The following is a 17,482-nucleotide window of genomic DNA, read 5'->3' as shown; positions in this document are numbered from 1 at the left end:
GGAGTTTCACATTTTTAATGGTAACAAATGAAGTACATCTACTCTAGGACAATCGTTCACAAATAGATAATTTAAGTGAATATTAACGATGGGGTTATGTCGGGACATAAACACTATATAAAACATACATTTCTGCAGATTTTTTTCTTATAGTTTACTCACTAAATTAGAAAAAGGAAGGCACACGTCGTTGCTCCAACATGGCCGCCCTCCTGATGTGTGCCTTAACTGTTCAGGCCGGGTATTGCAGCATGTGGGAGATTCATCACTTCCTTTACGGCTCCTGTCGCTGTCCAGACCGGCAGCTGTCTCTCCCGTGTGTGCGAAGTGTGCAGACTGGAGGATCTGCTTCACCATGGCGGTGAGTGCAAACGTGAGCGCGCGTGTACTCGACTCAAAGAGCTGGTCTTGCATCTCCTCGCATGACAAGGAGGATTGTTCTGCCTAGTAGTTGCTGCTGATGCTATCTGTCGGAGGACACTACTAGGAATGGATGAGCTGTGACACTAACCTCAGTCACTGTACTCTTAACACACTATACACTAAAGACGACAGAATGCATGCCAGCCCCTTCTGTTTGAGGCAGACGTACACTTTTGCAATCACAAAACGTTTGTCTCTGCTTTCTCATATTGATGGCAAGCCACAGTGTTCCCAGCCCCTTGCTTTTCTGTTAAAATCGTGAACATAGATATTTTAGTGCAAATTGTTTGATGTAGCAAAGGAAGTCAAGAATGCGCTATCTTGTCAAATTAAACCGCATTGCTAAGAAAGCAATGGCATGTAGACGTTGATAAGTGGCCCCTAAATCCCTTTTTGTACTCCAAGGCATCCTCTTTCCTCGTGTATGTAATTTGAGAACTATGTCGCCCCTTTCTGCGACGGAATTACCCTATCGACTTTTCGATTTGTTTACATACATGTCTGTGTGAGTCTGTCATGGGTTGTTACAGTTAGTGTAGTGTGTCCAGCATATCTCTGTTTGTACTCCTGCATCAATGTCCCCCAGTTCTGGCAGATCTGTTAGTCACACTGACCTTATCCTTACGGACGTACAGTAAGAATTGGGGATAGGCTAATCATAGTACAGTCTTGTCAGCTGCACTACAACATGCTCGCCACCCTACTGCAGACCCTAAACTATGTGTAATCTGAATCCTTGGCCAGAATTGATGTTTACATTGCATCAGGGTGGCGCATTAGTTCTTAAGCAGTGGTATTGTTAAATGGTTCCAAGGTGAAGATGACTTAAGAAGAGATGACTGGTACGATATAGTGGCAGCACATTACATTAACATTTACTATAATGTATCAATGCACCTATACAGCTACCAGAATTTTGTGGCCAAAAGAAAATTTAGGGGGGTGGGGGACTCTGGCGGTGTGCGTCAGTTGTGCTGGTCTTCAAAACGAAAGAAGTGGGTCCAGATGCCAAACTTGGATGTGGGAAGGGAGGATTCAATAGGGCTTTAAGGTAGTAATTAAAAAAAGTAAGTGAAGCAGGTCCCTACCAGGTGCTATATTCATGCCCTTACCTTTACAAGCAGAAAAGGAGGCGAAAACAACCGGGCGAACAAAAACAAATATATTGAATGACTGGCAAGAAAGTGGTAACCCTGATCGCTAAAATACAAGAAAGTATTTGAGACACTCTCTTCAGAGCTCGCCGAGGTACAGTCACAAATATGCCAATTTTAATTATGTAGCTATGGAGAAGTGTACAGGAGCTACACAGCTTTAGAAATATTGACAGCGCCAAAGGGAAAGAAAATGCACTGTTTACAAGGTAAAGTAAATGTTCGTGCGTGAAAGAGTTGGTGGCAAAGTGCAAGAGACAAGTGGAAGTATCTGCCAAACGAAATAATGAAAAGACCAAGATGAAGAGGAAAGAATCTGTTGGGCATGGAGTAGAAGGAACTTTAGAAAGATAGATGTGCAAGAATAGGGCATCAATTACTTTTACGAGGGAGAAAATATAGAGTAAATTTATATTAAGGGGAGAATGGGAGTAATTGAGACACTCACTGATTTAAATAAAGTTGGTTTTTTTTGGTAATATTTTATTTATAGTATTTTCTTCAATGTATAAAAAAAACAACACAGAACAACAACAGTACGCTCACCAATGCTCTCTTCGTGTAAGAAATACATCCACATTAACATTCCAAAGGTACAGCATGTGACTTAATACATAGCACTGTACCAATTTTGTAAAGTCTTATTTGACTATGGCCCTTCTGGGGCTGTAAGAAGGTACGTTGTTAAAGGCCTCCAAATTTCTTTAGGCCCCAAGGCACATGGTAGCGCTAAAGCATAGTGTTTCAATTGAGTTCTAAAGTACGTCATATCTAGCACCCAGTTCTTTGTGGTTTGATTTATACTAGCACCCCAATGGAGCGCTATTCTTCTTTTAGCCAGCAAGAGTGCCACCGATACAAATTTTTAATTGGCAGGTTGTAGATTCATAACCCAGTCCAAAAGGCACACTTTTTTTGATCAGCAAAACACAAGATGATGGACGGAATGTTGCACAATGGCAAAACATTAACCCCCAGTCACAGATCTGGGTTGAATCCATCGTTATTTTGCTCACCAAGCCACCCCAGTTCAGACATGGCCATATGCAAATCAGTCTTGACCATGTGCCTCATGGGAACAGTCCAGCCCGAACTGCCAAGCCATGTCTTCCTTGGACCGGAATCAAGCATACTAAGACCGGTTTCTGGCTATCAGCCATCTTCAGCCAGGATAGCTTGACTCCAGTGGCTTAGTGAGCACGGGACCCACGTCTAGGCATACCCTTCCCACATAGGGTGAACAGCAAAACACACAAGATGATGGACGGAATGTTGCACAATGGCAAAACATTCTCCCCCAGTTACAGATCTGGGTTGAATACAGGTTTAAGACTGATTTGCATATGGCCATGTCTGAACTGGGGTGGCTTGGTGAGCAAAATAATGTTGGATTAAACCCAGATCTGTGACTGGGGTTGAATGTTTTGCCATTGTGCAACATTCCGTCCATCATCTTGTGTGTTTTGCTGTTTGCCCTATGTGGGAAGGGTATGCCCAGACGTGGGTCCCGTGCTCACTACGCCACTGGAGTCAAGCTATCCTGGCTGAAGACGGCTGATAGCCAGATACCGGTCCTAGGATGCTTGATTCGGGTCCAGGGAAGACATGGCTTGGCAGTTCGGTCTGGACAGTTCCCATGAGGCACAGGGTCAAGACTGATTTGCATATGGCCATGTCTGAACTGGGGGGGCTTGGTGAGCAAAATAATGTTCAATCAATCAATCAATCAAAGCATTTATATAGCGCACTACTCACCCAGAGGGTCTCAAGGCGCTAGGGGAGGGGTGGTCCGCTACTGCTCGAACAGCCAGGTCTTGAGCTGCTTCCTGAAGGCAAGGTGGTCCTGGGTCAGGCGGAGGTGGGTCGGGAGGGAGTTCCAAGTCTTGGCGGCCAGGTAGGAGAAGGACCTTCCTCCTGCGGTGGCTCTTCGGATGCGGGGGACGGAGGCGAGGGCGTGGCCGGTCGATCGAAGCTGGCGTGTGGGGGCGTAGAAGTTGAGGCGGCTTTTGAGGTATCCTGGGCCTTGGTTGTGTAGGGCTTTGTGTGCGTGGGTGAGGAGACGGAAGGTGATTCTCTTGTTGACCGGGAGCCAGTGCAGATCTCTCAGGTGTCCGGAGATGTGGTTGCGTTGGGGGATGTCCAGGATGAGTCGTGCAGAGGCGTTCTGAATCCGCTGGAGTCTCTTCTGGAGTTTGGCAGTGGTTCCGGCGTAGAGGGAGTTACCGTAGTCCAGACGGCTGGTGACGAGGGCCTGGGTGACCGTCTTCCTGGTCTCGGTGGGGATCCACCGGAAGATCTTGCGTAGCATGCGCAGGATGTTGAAGCACGACGAGGAGACGGCGTTGACTTGTCTGGTCATGGAGAGGGAGGAGTCCAGGATGAAGCCCAGGTTGCGTGCGTGGTCTGTTGGTTTGGGTGCATTGCCCAGGGCGGGGGGCCACCAGGAGTTGTCCCAGGCGGAGGGTGAAGATCCCAGGATGAGGACTTCCGTCTTGTCCGAATTCAGTTTCAACAAGGGGTGGTGAGGGACAGAGTCTCTGAATTAAGCAGAAAGCTCTCACCCAGTCAAGAGATCAGGGCTAGATCCAACACCGTTTTTTAGCTCACTGCACCATCCCAGTTTCAGAACCTGGCTGTATGCAAATTAGTCTGTTCCTGTCCCAGTGCATGATGGGAACAGGGCAAACCAAACTACAAAAGCCAATTCTTACACTGGGAAGGAAACAAGCTCCCGGGGACCGGTTTCTGGCATTACAGCCGTCTTTGGCCCGGTTTGCTTGAATCCTGATGGTGCAATGAGCAAGGGTCTCACATCTGAGAATACCCTTCCACGCTTAGGGTGGACAAAAATATTTACAACAAGGGGTGGTGAGGGACAGAGTCTCTGAATTAAGCAGAAAGCTCTCACCCAGTCAAGAGATCAGGGCTAGATCCAACACCGTTTTTTAGCTCACTGCACCATCCCAGTTTCAGAACCTGGCTGTATGCAAATTAGTCTGTTCCTGTCCCAGTGCATGATGGGAACAGGGCAAACCAAACTACAAAAGCCAATTCTTACACTGGGAAGGAAACAAGCTCCCGGGGACCGGTTTCTGGCATTACAGCCGTCTTCGGCCCGGTTTGCTTGAATCCTGATGGTGCAATGAGCAAGGGTCTCACATCTGAGAATACCCTTCCACGCTTAGGGTGGACAAAAATATTTACAACAAGGGCTGGTGAGGGACAGAGTCTCTGAATTAAGCAGAAAGCTCTCACCCAGTCAAGAGATCAGGGCTAGATCCAACACCGTTTTTTAGCTCACTGCACCATCCCAGTTTCAGAACCTGGCTGTATGCAAATTAGTCTGTTCCTGTCCCAGTGCATGATGGGAACAGGGCAAACCAAACTACAAAAGCCAATTCTTACACTGGGAAGGAAACAAGCTCCCGGGGACCGGTTTCTGGCATTACAGCCGTCTTCGGCCCGGTTTGCTTGAATCCTGATGGTGCAATGAGCAAGGGTCTCACATCTGAGAATACCCTTCCACGCTTAGGTTGGACAAAAATATTTACAACAAGTAACGGTAGCTTGTCTCCTTTCTGGTGAAGAATTGGCTTGGTAGTTTAGTCTGCCCTGTTCCCATGATGCACTGGGCCAGGGACAGACTGATTTGCATATAGCCAGGTTCTGAGCTGGGATGGGGCAGTGAGATAAATAACGGTGATGGATCAAGCCCTGATCTTTGGACTGGGTAAGAGTGGTCTGTTTAACTCAGACACTCTGTTCATCACCACCCCCTTTTCTAAATCGAATTCAGTTTCAGACGGCTGTTCATCGTCCACTTGGCTACGTCTGTCATCCCTTCGTGTAGGTTGGCTCTGGCGGTGGCGGGGTCGTTGGTGAGGGAGAGGATCAGCTGGGTGTCGTCGGCGTAGGAGATGATGTTGAGGTTGTGTTAGTGTGCAATGGCTGCGAGGGGGCTCATGTAGACGTTGAAGAGGGTTGGGCTGAGCGAGGAGCCTTGGGGAACGCCGCAGATGACTTCGGTGGCTTCTGATCTGAACGGGAGGAGGCGGACTCTGTGTCCTTCCGGCAAGGAACGAGATGATCCATTCCAGTGCCTTCTCCTGGATTCCGACGTTGCTGAGGCGCCGCACTAGGGTACGGTGGCAGACAGTGTCGAAGGCCGCGGAGAGGTCTAGGAGGATGAAGGCCGCTGTTTCTCCGTTGTCGAGCAGGGCTCGGATGTCATCGGTGGCTGCGATCAGGGCGGTCTCGGTGCTTTGGTTGGCCCGGAAGCCAGACTGCGAGAGGTCGAGGGATCCGTTCGTCTCGAGGAAGGCGGCCAGCTGCTTGTTGATGGTCTTCTCGATGACTTTTGCAGGAAACGGGAGCAGCGAGACGGGGCGGTAGTTCTTGAGGTCGGTGGGGTCGGCTGATGGCTTCTTTAGTAGAGCGCTGAGTTCGGCGTGCTTCCAGCTATTCGGGAAGGTAGCAGTGTTGAAGGAGGTGTTGATGATGTCCCGCTGGTGGGGTGCGATGGCAGCGTCGGCCTTGTTGAAGACGTGATGAGGGCAGGGGTCGGTCGGAGATCCGGAGTGGATGGAGTTCATCGTGCGGATGGTGTCTTCGGTGCTGATCGGGGAACAGGCGCGGAGGGTGGTGGTGGGGGGCGGTGGTTCAGTCGTGGCGTGCATCGGTTGAGTGCTGAAGCTGTTGTGTATGTCCGCGATCTTGTTGTGGAAGTAGGAGGCCAGGGAGTTGCAGAGGTCTTGCGAAGGGGTGATGTTGTTGTTTCCGGCGTTGGGGTTGGAGAGCTCTTTGACGATGTTGAAGAGTTCCTTGCTGTTGTGTGCGTTGTTGTCCAGTCGTTCCTTGAATGCAGTTTTCTTGGTGGCGTGGATCAGTTGGTGGTGTTTTCGGGTGGCAAACCTGAGGGCAGTCATGTTGTTCGGTGTTGGGTCTCTGCACCAGGCTTTCTCGAGTGCTCGGCAGTTCTTCTTGGAGCTCTTGAGTTCGTCGGTGAACCATGGGGCTTTCTTGCTGCCGGGTCTGCTAGGCGGGGTCTTCAGAGGAGTGAGGTCGTCTGCGCAGTTGCTGATCCACTTCGTGAGGTTGGTGGCCGCCTGGCTCGGGTTAGTTGCGCTGGTGGGAGGGTTCATGCTCAGGGAGTTTGTGAGCTGGTCGGCTGTAATCTTGTTCCAGCTTCTGCGTGCCACCTGTTGTTGGTGGTGGTGGATCGTGGTCCTTCTGAAGCTGAAGTGGATGCAGCTGTGGTCCGTCCAGTGGAGTCCGGTGGCGTGGCTGAAGGTGATGTCCTTGCTGGATGAGAACACAGGGTCGAGTGTGTGTCCGGTGTAGTGGGTGGGGGTGGTCACCAGCTGCTTGAGACCGAGGTTGGCGAGGTTGTCCAGCAGGGTGGTGGTGTTGAGGTCGTTGTTGTTCTCCAGGTGGAAGTTGAGGTCCCAGAGGAGGATGTAGTCAGTGGAGAGGAGGGCGTGCGGGCTGATTAAGTCGGCGATGTCTTCGCTGAATTGTGTGCGTGGTCCTGGGGGTCTGTAGATGTTGGATGTTGGATTAGACCCAGATCTGTGACTGGTGGTGAATGTTTTGCCATTGTGCAACATTCCGTCCACCATCTTGTGTGTTTTGCACTTTTTTTGATCACCATATCATTTATTGTGTCGGAGATTTGGGCCCAGTATTTTCTAACAGACTAACATTGCCAGGCTAGATGAAAAAAGTCTGCCTCAGGTGCCCCGCATCTTACGCACTGTGGATCTTCCCTCAGTCCAAATTAATGTAATTTAGCAGGTGTATGATACATTTGGTGTATATATTTAAAGTGCATAATGCACAGATTACAGTTTGATGTGAGGAACTTGAGTTGTGTGCAACTAAAATGCCACTCTGCTGCCTTCATGGGTTTCTCCATTATGGCATTCCATCTGTCTATCGCCTTAGTCTGAGTCTGCGATTTGTCTGATTGTGCCACATTATACAATATAGTGATCAAATGTCTGAGCTTGTCAGCAATGAGTGGGACTTGTAGGGCCTTTAATGATCAAGGGGCATTGATCTAGCCATTCTGACTGAAACATGGTTAACTGAAACATCCACACCTATAATGGACATTCTAGTCCCCCCCAACTATCGCATTATTAGACTCGACAGGAATGGCAAGACGGGCGGGGGAATCGCATGCATCTACAGGAGCAACCTAGCTGTCACTGAAGTCCCCTCCCCCTCCCTCTCCTCCTGCGAACTCATCGGCCTTGAGATTACTAGTGAGGGCAAACCTGTGTGCTCCCTTCATGTTATTTACCACCCACCCGGTGACAACTTCATCTTCTCCCAACAATTAATGGACACGATATCCACCAACGCCGGTCGACAGCTCAATCAAATTTACTTGGGAGACTTCAACCTCCACTGGAATGACCAGAAAGACACTGTGGTGAAGAGCCTTAAGACGTTCCTCGATGCGCTTGACCTCACCCAAATCTGCAACGGTCCGACACATGAAAAATGCTCTATCATTGACCTTATCATCGCCAAAGAAGACTCTACCCAACTAGTCGCAATCGAACCATGTGACTGGTCAGACCACCACATCATCACCTTCTTCATCAACGAAAAAGTCAAACTTAAACCGGCGCAACCTGCCAAAACCAAGATTTGGAAGAGGGACCTGAAGAACCTTAACCCAAAGTCCTTGCCTGCCCAGACAGGCAGTCTCCTTCTTCCCCCGACGGACGTCTCTGATGTGCATGCATTGACCAACCTCTACCTAGACTCCATGTCTACAATAATCAATGAAGCCGCACCCTTGCAATTGAAGAGAGTGTCCAGCAAGAACTCGAACCCATGGTACGATGGCAGACTCAATGAAGACAGACGTGTGATGCGCTTAGCTGAGCGCGCGTGGAGATCGGACCCCTCAGCACTGAACCTTAGAACGCTCAAGAGTAAGAGAAACGCTTACTTCAGAAAAATCAAACGCGCGAAATCATTATTCTTTAGCCAACAGCTGGATCAAGCTAAAAACCGACCAAAAAAACTGTTCGAGTTAGTCAAAACCCAAACCAAAATGCAACCTCCACAACCCAACAACTTAACAAAGGCTATCCCAAGTTGCGAAGACTTCTCTGCTTTCTTCAAGCAAAAGAACGACACTATAAGAAGCGATCTCATCAAGGATGCACGTCGATTCGCCGGCTCCATATGCATAACTAACACTCATGCTAAAAACAACGCTTCATGGACATCCTTCGACACCTATTCCGAAGAATCAATTCACAAGTTGCTGGTCACCTTGAAACCCGCCAATCATCACACAGACCCCCTACCTGCCAATGCTGTTAAAGTCCTCACCCCCCTGTTCCTCCCACTCTGGACTAAAATCATCAACTGTTCCCTGCAACAAGGGCTCATCCAGACTCCCTCAAGATTGGGCAAGTCACGCCTATACTCAAGAAACCCACAGCTGACCCGGCCGACCTAAACAACTATCGTCCTATCACCAATATCACCACTCTAGCAAAACTGTTAGAAAAATGCGTGCAACTCCAACTGACAAAACACATTGAGCAGTTTGACCTCCTCAACTCTCACCAATCTGGATTCAGAGCAAAGCATAGCACGGAAACGGCCATGACACACATAATAGATGATGCCCTCCAAATCCTTGATCACAATGAGTCTTGCCTCCTCATCCTTCTTGACCTTTCTTCAGCATTTGATACGGTCAAACACGAGAATCTACTGGAGCTCCTAAATACCAGAATGGGCATATCCGGGACGGTTCTCAAATGGTTCACGTCCTTTCTGCACAACCGTTATCAGAGGTTCAAGATCAACAACTCACTGTCCTCGCCTGTGCCAGTAACACTGGGCGTCCCACAAGGCTCCTCCCTATCCCCCACATTGTTCAACCTCGTCATGGAACCACTTACCACCTTGCTCCAATCCTCTAAGGTACATTTCCATATGTACGCCGATGACACTCAGCTCTACCTCAAGCTTCAATCCCCTGAAGACATCAAACTGCTGAATGCCACACTAAGAAACACCCAAGCTTGGCTGGCCGACAATCACCTCAAACTAAATGCTCTGAAAACTGAGTTCCTTCTGATCTCTCCTCCTGCGAAAAAGGCCATCACCCAAACCTGGCTCAATCATCTAACCGCACTCAATGTCCAACCCACCATCGTGGACTCAGCGAAATCTCTTGGCATCACACTGGACTCCAATCTCGACATGCAGCAGCATATTAGCATAGCAACTAAAGGAGCCAACTTCCAAATCAACACGTTGAGAACTCAAACCCTTCCTACCACCCAAGGACTTCCAAACTGTGGTACAAGCCTTAGTCATTCCTCGCATAGACTACGGAATTGTGGCTCTCAGCGGGCTCCCCCTGACAACAACGGCCTCCCTAAGAGCCTCCCTGAACGCGGCCGCGAGACTCATCACTGGCTCAAGAAAACACTCGCATATATCCCCTGACTTAAAAGCCCTGAACTGACTGCCTATTGAAGCCAGAATTCAGTTGAAAATTGCCTGTATGACACACTCGGCCGTACACCACAAGGCACCCAACTACCTCTCTCATAAGCTGACCATATCAGGAGGCTCAAGATCCAACAGAAGCACAAACACTCTCCTCCTGAAACCACGGAGATTCCGGAAGGAAAAAACATACAAACGCTCCTTCTCTGGAATGGCACCTAGGATCTGGAATGCACTCCCGCCAGAAACCAGGCTTATCCCGTCCACTATACTCTTCAAGAAAGAGGTGAAGGCCATCCTTATGGCTAAATACACCTAAACACTATTGATACTGGAACAATGACAGCATTTGGCTCCCACATTATCGGCCTCAATAACCTGCAACACACCCACTACTGACTAATGCTCTGCCTTCAACATTGTGTTTACTCACCTTCTGGGGTGCTATAATCTTATCCGCTTAGACATTGTACGGCTTCCATATTATTGTTTCTTGATTGTTATTACTCTGTATACTCTTGTATGATTGATACCCTATTTTTGCAACTTACTGTCTACGGAATCTCATATTGATTTAAGATTCTTGTCTATCCTACCTACTGTTTCTGTAAAGCGCTCTGATATCTGCAAAGATCTTGTTCGCGCTATATAAAACTTTAAAAATAAACAAATAAATAAATAAATGATGTTGGTCCCCCTGGAAATTGTGTGTAGAAGTCCCGCGGGGGCAGCCCTGAGCCGGTATATGTAAATGTCAATAATGGGGTGTGTCTTTTAGTTTGTGTAATGCCTTCTAATGTCACAAATGTGCCATTACTGAATACTTGCCCCATAGTTGTGATGCCTGCGCATGTGTGAGAGCGCTTTGCCGTATCTTCCTTGGAAACAGATATTGCAGGATGATGGCGCAAGGGAAGTGCCTGTGCATATAAGAGAGTAGTCAGATAGTCAGTCAAATCAACTTTATTCGGCTAGCTAAAGCCATAAAAGTACAACATAAAATATCTATAGACATAAGGCATCGTATAAGCATCATTTAAATCCATTAAAATTCACATCTTTGTATATTTAGAATCCATTAAAACGTCAATACAAAAGATAATAAAAAACAACCACAATTATGACTATTAGGTAACTTTGGATGATGACCCCCATAGACATACTATCAGTCTTGTTCAGAATAAATAACTCTGCTTTATTCTATTCCTGTATGTAATTGCACCAATTCAAAAACTAGCTGCAAGGAGACCAGACCTGGCCTTATAAGAGAGTATTTTTTGCCAGGTTTCCGGGAAAGCACCAGGCAATTGTTGTGGAATATACTGTAATAATTTCCAAGCATGCTTGACCCTCTTCCAGGACATTATGGCCCTAAGTAGAGTAGGATAAGCATCATCCTGTTCCACTGCAACATCGCACACTCATTCAGATGGTGCATACCAATAATGCATGTGCGCATAAATAGTAAAGATGAAAGTCAGGATCATTGAATCCGCTGTACGCATATGTCATTGTGAGGATATCCCAACTGATTCTGGGCTGTTTCTAGGCCCATACCAGTTTCAACTAGTGTGTCTTGAAAAAAATATAATGGTAACACTGCGGATATGTTGATAAATTGATATAGAAATTTGTGCAAACCATACATTTTTAGAATAGCAATCCAATCTGCCAGTGATTGTGCCGACCTGCTCTGTTGTTTCGGACTACCAGTGAAGGTTCCCTATGAATCCATATCCTCAAATATTAGACTGAGTCTGTGCCCCACACCTGCAGGAACTCAAGAGGGCCCTCCGGGTTGTCGGGTGTTAAAGGAAAATGACTGACTTCGACCAGTTTATTATACTCTGGCCTGAAAAGCGCTCACATCACTCATACTCCAGAGTCACTGTTGTCAGGTGTGTGGCAGAATCCTTATAATACAATAGCATGTCATCTGCATTTAGTGATATGGTAGGGGGCCATAGTCTAAAGTTTCATGCTGATGCACCATGTCTCTTGACAAATGACACAAGGCAGCCGTGAAGGCAAATAAAAGAGACTTCAGAGGGAACACTTGCCCCATGCCTCTGCCTATGGGGAATACATCAGACGTGTGTCCATTAATATGTATCCGGGCTACTGGGTTCATATATAGGAGTCTGATTAAGTCCAGAAAGGCCTCAAGGTTCCCCATCCTTTCCAAGATCATAAACATATACTCCCATTCAATAGAATCAAATGCTTTTGTGGCGTCTAATAGAACCGCTGTTGCTGGCAGGGATGGGTTTAATTGATGTAGTAAAGCAAATAAGCTGCACAGGTTATGTGCAGTCGATCTGGATGGGATCTACCCTGACTGGTCGGGTAAAACCATGTTAGGAAGCAGAAGCTGGAGTCGAATCGCTATTATCTTAGCTGACATTTGTTGTCTATATTAACGAGCGAAAATTGTCTATATGACTTGCAATGTTCTGGTGTTTTAACAAGGTTACTATCAATGCCTCGCAAAACGAGGTGGGTAATAGTTTTTTTTATTGTACACTTCTTTGTACACAGCATGCACATGTGGGGACAGAAGTTCTGCGTACTCTTTATAGAACTCTGCAGGTAGGCCATCTATACCTGTCCCGTTAGGGAACTTGTGTATTATGTCCTTAACTTCTTCAACCACTATGGTCTGCAATAGATATTCTCGCTGTCCATTGGATAGCCACTCAGACGCCTTCTTGTCCTCACTGCTCTAGTTCGCCATGTGGTGCGGCCAATTCTCTCCGGCACAGCCCGCATGGTCAGTAGATGCAGGCCTTTGTTGCCAGTCAAAAAGGGGCCACAGTTGTCTGCCCGGCTGCCGTTACACTTTGGGAGCCAATTTGCAGCTTTCAGGAAAGCAAGGTAAAAGATGGATTATTGCACCCGGCCGGCAGAGCTACTCTAAAGTGTGGCCATCTTGCCGTGGGCTCTCTGGCGCCCCTTATTTAAATTAAGTTGACTACAAATCAGAATTTATTAATTTTACTGAACTTATACGGCGCACACCACAAACCTAATTTCCTCTAGGTGGCTGAAAGAGAGTTAAACTGATACTGAGTAGAGGAAGCATGAACATAACTGCTGAGGCAGGGTATATTTATTTGAGGAACTGTAAGGTGTTTGTACTTTTTCATAAGCTAAGCACTTATGTCTGATATCCAAAGGAAGGGCATTCCAAAGGTGAGGGCCAAAGACACCCTGTCACCTTTCTACCCAAGGCGCGTATGGTACAACCATCTGGCAATTATTGTTAGAATATTGTTGATTATATTAACAACCATTGGCAAATCGAACATGTCTGGCATGTTTAGGTGTGTTTTTTCGTTGTGCGATACGTTTGGATGTAGTAACAGAAACACTCACAGGTGCACCCAAATACTGGTAAAGTGTCTCTCTGTTTTAAGCACAAGATTTTAGTTCATGTGTTTCTGGACATGCCCTTAGTTACCTAGGCCAAGCATCTGGTAAATGTTTCCTAGTTAAGCTGGTTTGGCCACCCATTTCAGAACACCACAACTTATTTCAGCCCACTTAAAGCACAGGGATTCAGTGTGAAGTTTGTTGTTAAGACTCTTCTAGTTGTCAGTGAATCAGTGATCTTTATTTGGCTAAAACTAGCCATAAAAGTACATACACTTTTATAGAAGGTGCAAATACAAGAATTTAATTTAAAAAAAAGTTTGATCACATAGTACTTTTAGGTTGGGTGATTACTCCTCAATCTTAAATACAGTAAAATAAACATTAATACGTCTAGCGACAAAGCATAAATACAGCTGCATTTAAATGGATGCGCCATATCCCTTCCTTGTACTTAGTGCAAATCTTGTATAGCTAAGGGAGCCATGTCAAACTCGAGGACTATCTAGTTGCTGTAGGTAGTTAAAAGCTTCTTTGTAATTTCTTATATTTAATTCACGTTAAAGGGGGAGGGGGTTAAAAAACGTTTCAGATGCGAGATATTCAATGAGCAAAACGGCATAAAGTGATCAGTGCTTGGTGGTGTGCATCATCTCAGGGCCACCAAGGAAGGGATGAAAACCATGGTCCCTGTATTGGGAATACTATTTAAGAATGAATGTTGTTAAACTGGAAAGGAGTAAGAAGAAATCTATGATGGGTACCGTTATTGACAACCAATTAAAATGCGGGAGCAGAAGTCAAATACTGTCCACTACAGATGTTAGTTGTCTGTGAGCTCCGCAGCATGTCTGTTTGAGATGAACATTGAGGAACAGACTTCTAACTAAATCACTTATATTGCTATTAATCTGGGTTTGTGAACAGCTCCGATGGCCCTAGGAATATAAGCGTCTGTTTAATGTATGCTAGCCACAGTATTGCAGAAACATTATCTAATGCCAGGCAGTCAGAAATAATGGATCAGTCAGAAATAATGGATCTTGTCAATGATGCCTCTGGGGTGGGGGGACTTAATTTAATAATGGGAGATGCCGCTCGTACTGTGAAGTGGTGGGGCGGAGGAAGTGGGGAACACAAAAAAAGACATTTAAAAAATGAAGAAAATTGCACTTACCTTGCTTCGATGGCCCCCTCCTTGCATCCTGTGGAAACTGCTGCACACTGTGCAGGCTGCCAGCTCCCTATCCCAGCACTGCTCACATGATGGGAAAACCATTCCCAGCATGTGAGCAGCACTTGGATTGATCTGAGCGCTTGGGTTCAGTGCTCAGACATAGACTGGGAGCCTGTGTTGGTTTCTCCTTCCAGCTGTACAGCAGAGCTAGGTGGAGAAAAGCTAAGTGCGCATGACTGTTTTGCCGGCTCTCCGGGCCCGGCCAAACCGTCATGCACATTTAGCTGTGCTAACCACTCCCCTCCCCTACTCCTTCTCCCTGGTGCTGCAGCTGCAGTGTCACTGTGGCTGTCCCCGCCCCTACCTTGGCTCGGCTGGCAGGCAGCCTGCAGTACGTAAAATAAAATATTAGAAACGTTTTATCATTTTATTTATGTACTTGCCTCTGCTGACTTTCAGTGGGGCGAAGGGGGGGGGGGGGCGATGCTCCTCCGCCTTTAATAAGCTCCACCACATATCCTATACTTACCTCAGAGCAATACACGAGGATGGAAGAAGATTGTGAAACACAGTTGCCTTCCTTGGAAGCTGTTTTTCACTCTTTGTAGCTGCTCTGTATTAACGTACGCCCAGACCCCAACACCACGAGTACCTATCGGTATGCATCCGCTTCTATGGATTTGCACTAGTTTTCTAACAAGTTTATGCCCTAGTCTGGAGAAAAAGGGCATCAACGGCTCTTTGAAATAAATGAGTCATTTCTATGAGTGAAAATTCCTAATTTGAGGCAGCATCAAAGAGAATGCTCAGATAAGTGAAGTTTTGGACTTTAGCCACCTTAGCCCCATTACTGTAAAATTGCTGTTTTCTTATTTTTTTGGGTCCACAGGTCAAGACGGAAGATTAGACAAATTTGTCTTTAGCCCACGATTGGTCATAAAGAGCCGAAAGCATCTAAACACTTTTGAAGGCCGTTAGCAGTTCTAGCAATGAGCTCCAAGTCATCCGTGTTGAGAAGTACTGGAACTAGACATTTGTCCAGTTTAGATTTTTTTAAATGTATGCGTTCACATTAAATAAGAAACCTACAATAAAGAATGTGACTATTACATGTTAGAATCAATATGATTGCTCGACCCTCACATATATGCCTCCCTCTAGCACTTGGATAATCTTCCATTCGTAGCATGTGTTGGCCATAGATACATATGCTTAGAATACTCCAGCCATCTAGTGTTGGGTTCGAACATTGCAAGATTTTTTTGTTTGACAAGTCTTCTGAGTGACGAGGTATAGTGACTCCTCCCAGTGCTTAATCTGTAAAAGAATATGTCCCAGGGCTCCTGTCAGGACACTGCAGCTTGCACCATCCATTGCCTCTGCCAGCGACACAACTTCTAACCATCACGCTCTTACAAGTGTGATAATTCATATTATTCCACACCCTAAAGCTAAAAGCATGGCTTGGGTAGCAGGTATTAATGACTGTTAATGTATATTGAATTAATAAACAGCTGTTGTTATGCTCATACCTAAATTAGGTAGACGGAGCAACCATGTGGCAGACTGTCATAAGCGCCTTTGTTGAGCACCGGAAACCACTGGCTCAAATCAAGCACTGACTCCTCCTATAGTTTGGATTGCACAAGGTCATTGGTTCCTTTGTTAAATAGTTTTTCTCTGCCATCTGGTTTGGACGTATTCGTCGGAGCTCCAGGATCGAAACAATGCTGTTTCACCAAACCTTCGATGACTGCTATACATCACCCATCGACTGAAACGCATACAAGACCAGCCGATCCTGAATTCTTGTTTTTTCTCCTGCCTGGTCGCGAGTTGTCATGGCTTCACCAATTCTCCATCGATTTCCTCACTCGATGCATGCGGAGTGATGAAAAAGACACCTTTCAGCTTCTGCCCAAGGTGCTATGCGAAGTACTCCTGGCAAGATCAACATACAGTCTGCTACTTCGGCCTGTCTTTGGAACATAAGGAATCATTGTGTGAAGCCTGCTGTGCCTTTGGGTTGATAAAGACTCTTCGATAATGACTGGATTGGCGGTGGGCCCACAACACGATGTAGGCACGGCGATTGGAAGACGCCCCCATCATCTTCTGGGATCAATGGGCAGGCCTCAATGCTAAGGCCCAACACAACAGAGACTCAGAGGCCCAGGGAGCCCCAGTGGACATCCCTATCCTTCTTCCTAGCGGCAGAGAGGGGTCCAACTCCAACCAAGAAGTGGAAGAAGCACAAGATATCTCCTCAACCGGGGCACGTTAATACAATGGCGAAAGCCTCACACAAACACACACTCACCCAAGCGAAAGCTAAATAACAAAGACAGGCTCACAAAACAAAGTGGCCTCATGCCAAGGAGGAGCCTGATATAAGACAAAGGAGCAGGCAATCATCCCTCTGTCCAAACAAGTCTCCAAGGCAACTGAAAAGACTAAGGCACCGACTCCTTATAGTCCAAGCAAGTTTCGGAGCCAGCATCCAAAAAACATGCATCAACGCCAAAGAAGATTTTGGAGCCGAATACGGGGCAATTTCCCACTTGTGTACCTAATGTTGGATTCTGCTGAGCATATCTGCAAAGTCGTTGTCCACCCCATGAATGTATTCGGCTAGGAGATGGGTGTCGTAAAATATGGAACAAATACCATATGCGCTGCGCCAAGCGAGACAACTATGGAGTGTGTTCCTCCTTGGTTTTGTATGTATTATCTGTATGGACTTGAATTACCTTGCCAAATACATTCCAATAGTGAACAACGACTGGACCCCAGTAATTTATCCAGAAAAAAATGAATTTCTAAGAACTCCCTCAAGAAAGCCCAACTTAAGGATCGAGTCCGCTCT

General features: G+C 46.6%; 1 protein-coding gene across 1 annotated transcript in view; it reads left to right on the top strand.

Annotated features, from left to right (window-relative positions):
• Positions 1-215: 215 nt before the first annotated feature.
• LARS1 (leucyl-tRNA synthetase 1) overlaps positions 216-17,482 on the top strand; it is a 232,182-nt gene continuing 214,915 nt past the window's right edge. Inside the window, exon 1 of the mRNA XM_086931659.1 lies at positions 216-361. Within this exon, the coding sequence (XP_086787785.1) occupies positions 356-361 (6 nt within the window). The 5' untranslated portion in view covers positions 216-355. The remainder of the gene's footprint in view (positions 362-17,482) is intronic.

This window comes from Lissotriton vulgaris, chromosome 7, assembly GCF_964263255.1.
Source record: "Lissotriton vulgaris chromosome 7, aLisVul1.2, whole genome shotgun sequence".
Classification (NCBI taxonomy): Eukaryota; Metazoa; Chordata; class Amphibia; order Caudata; family Salamandridae; genus Lissotriton; species Lissotriton vulgaris.
This window is presented reverse-complemented; position numbering and strand designations above follow the sequence as displayed.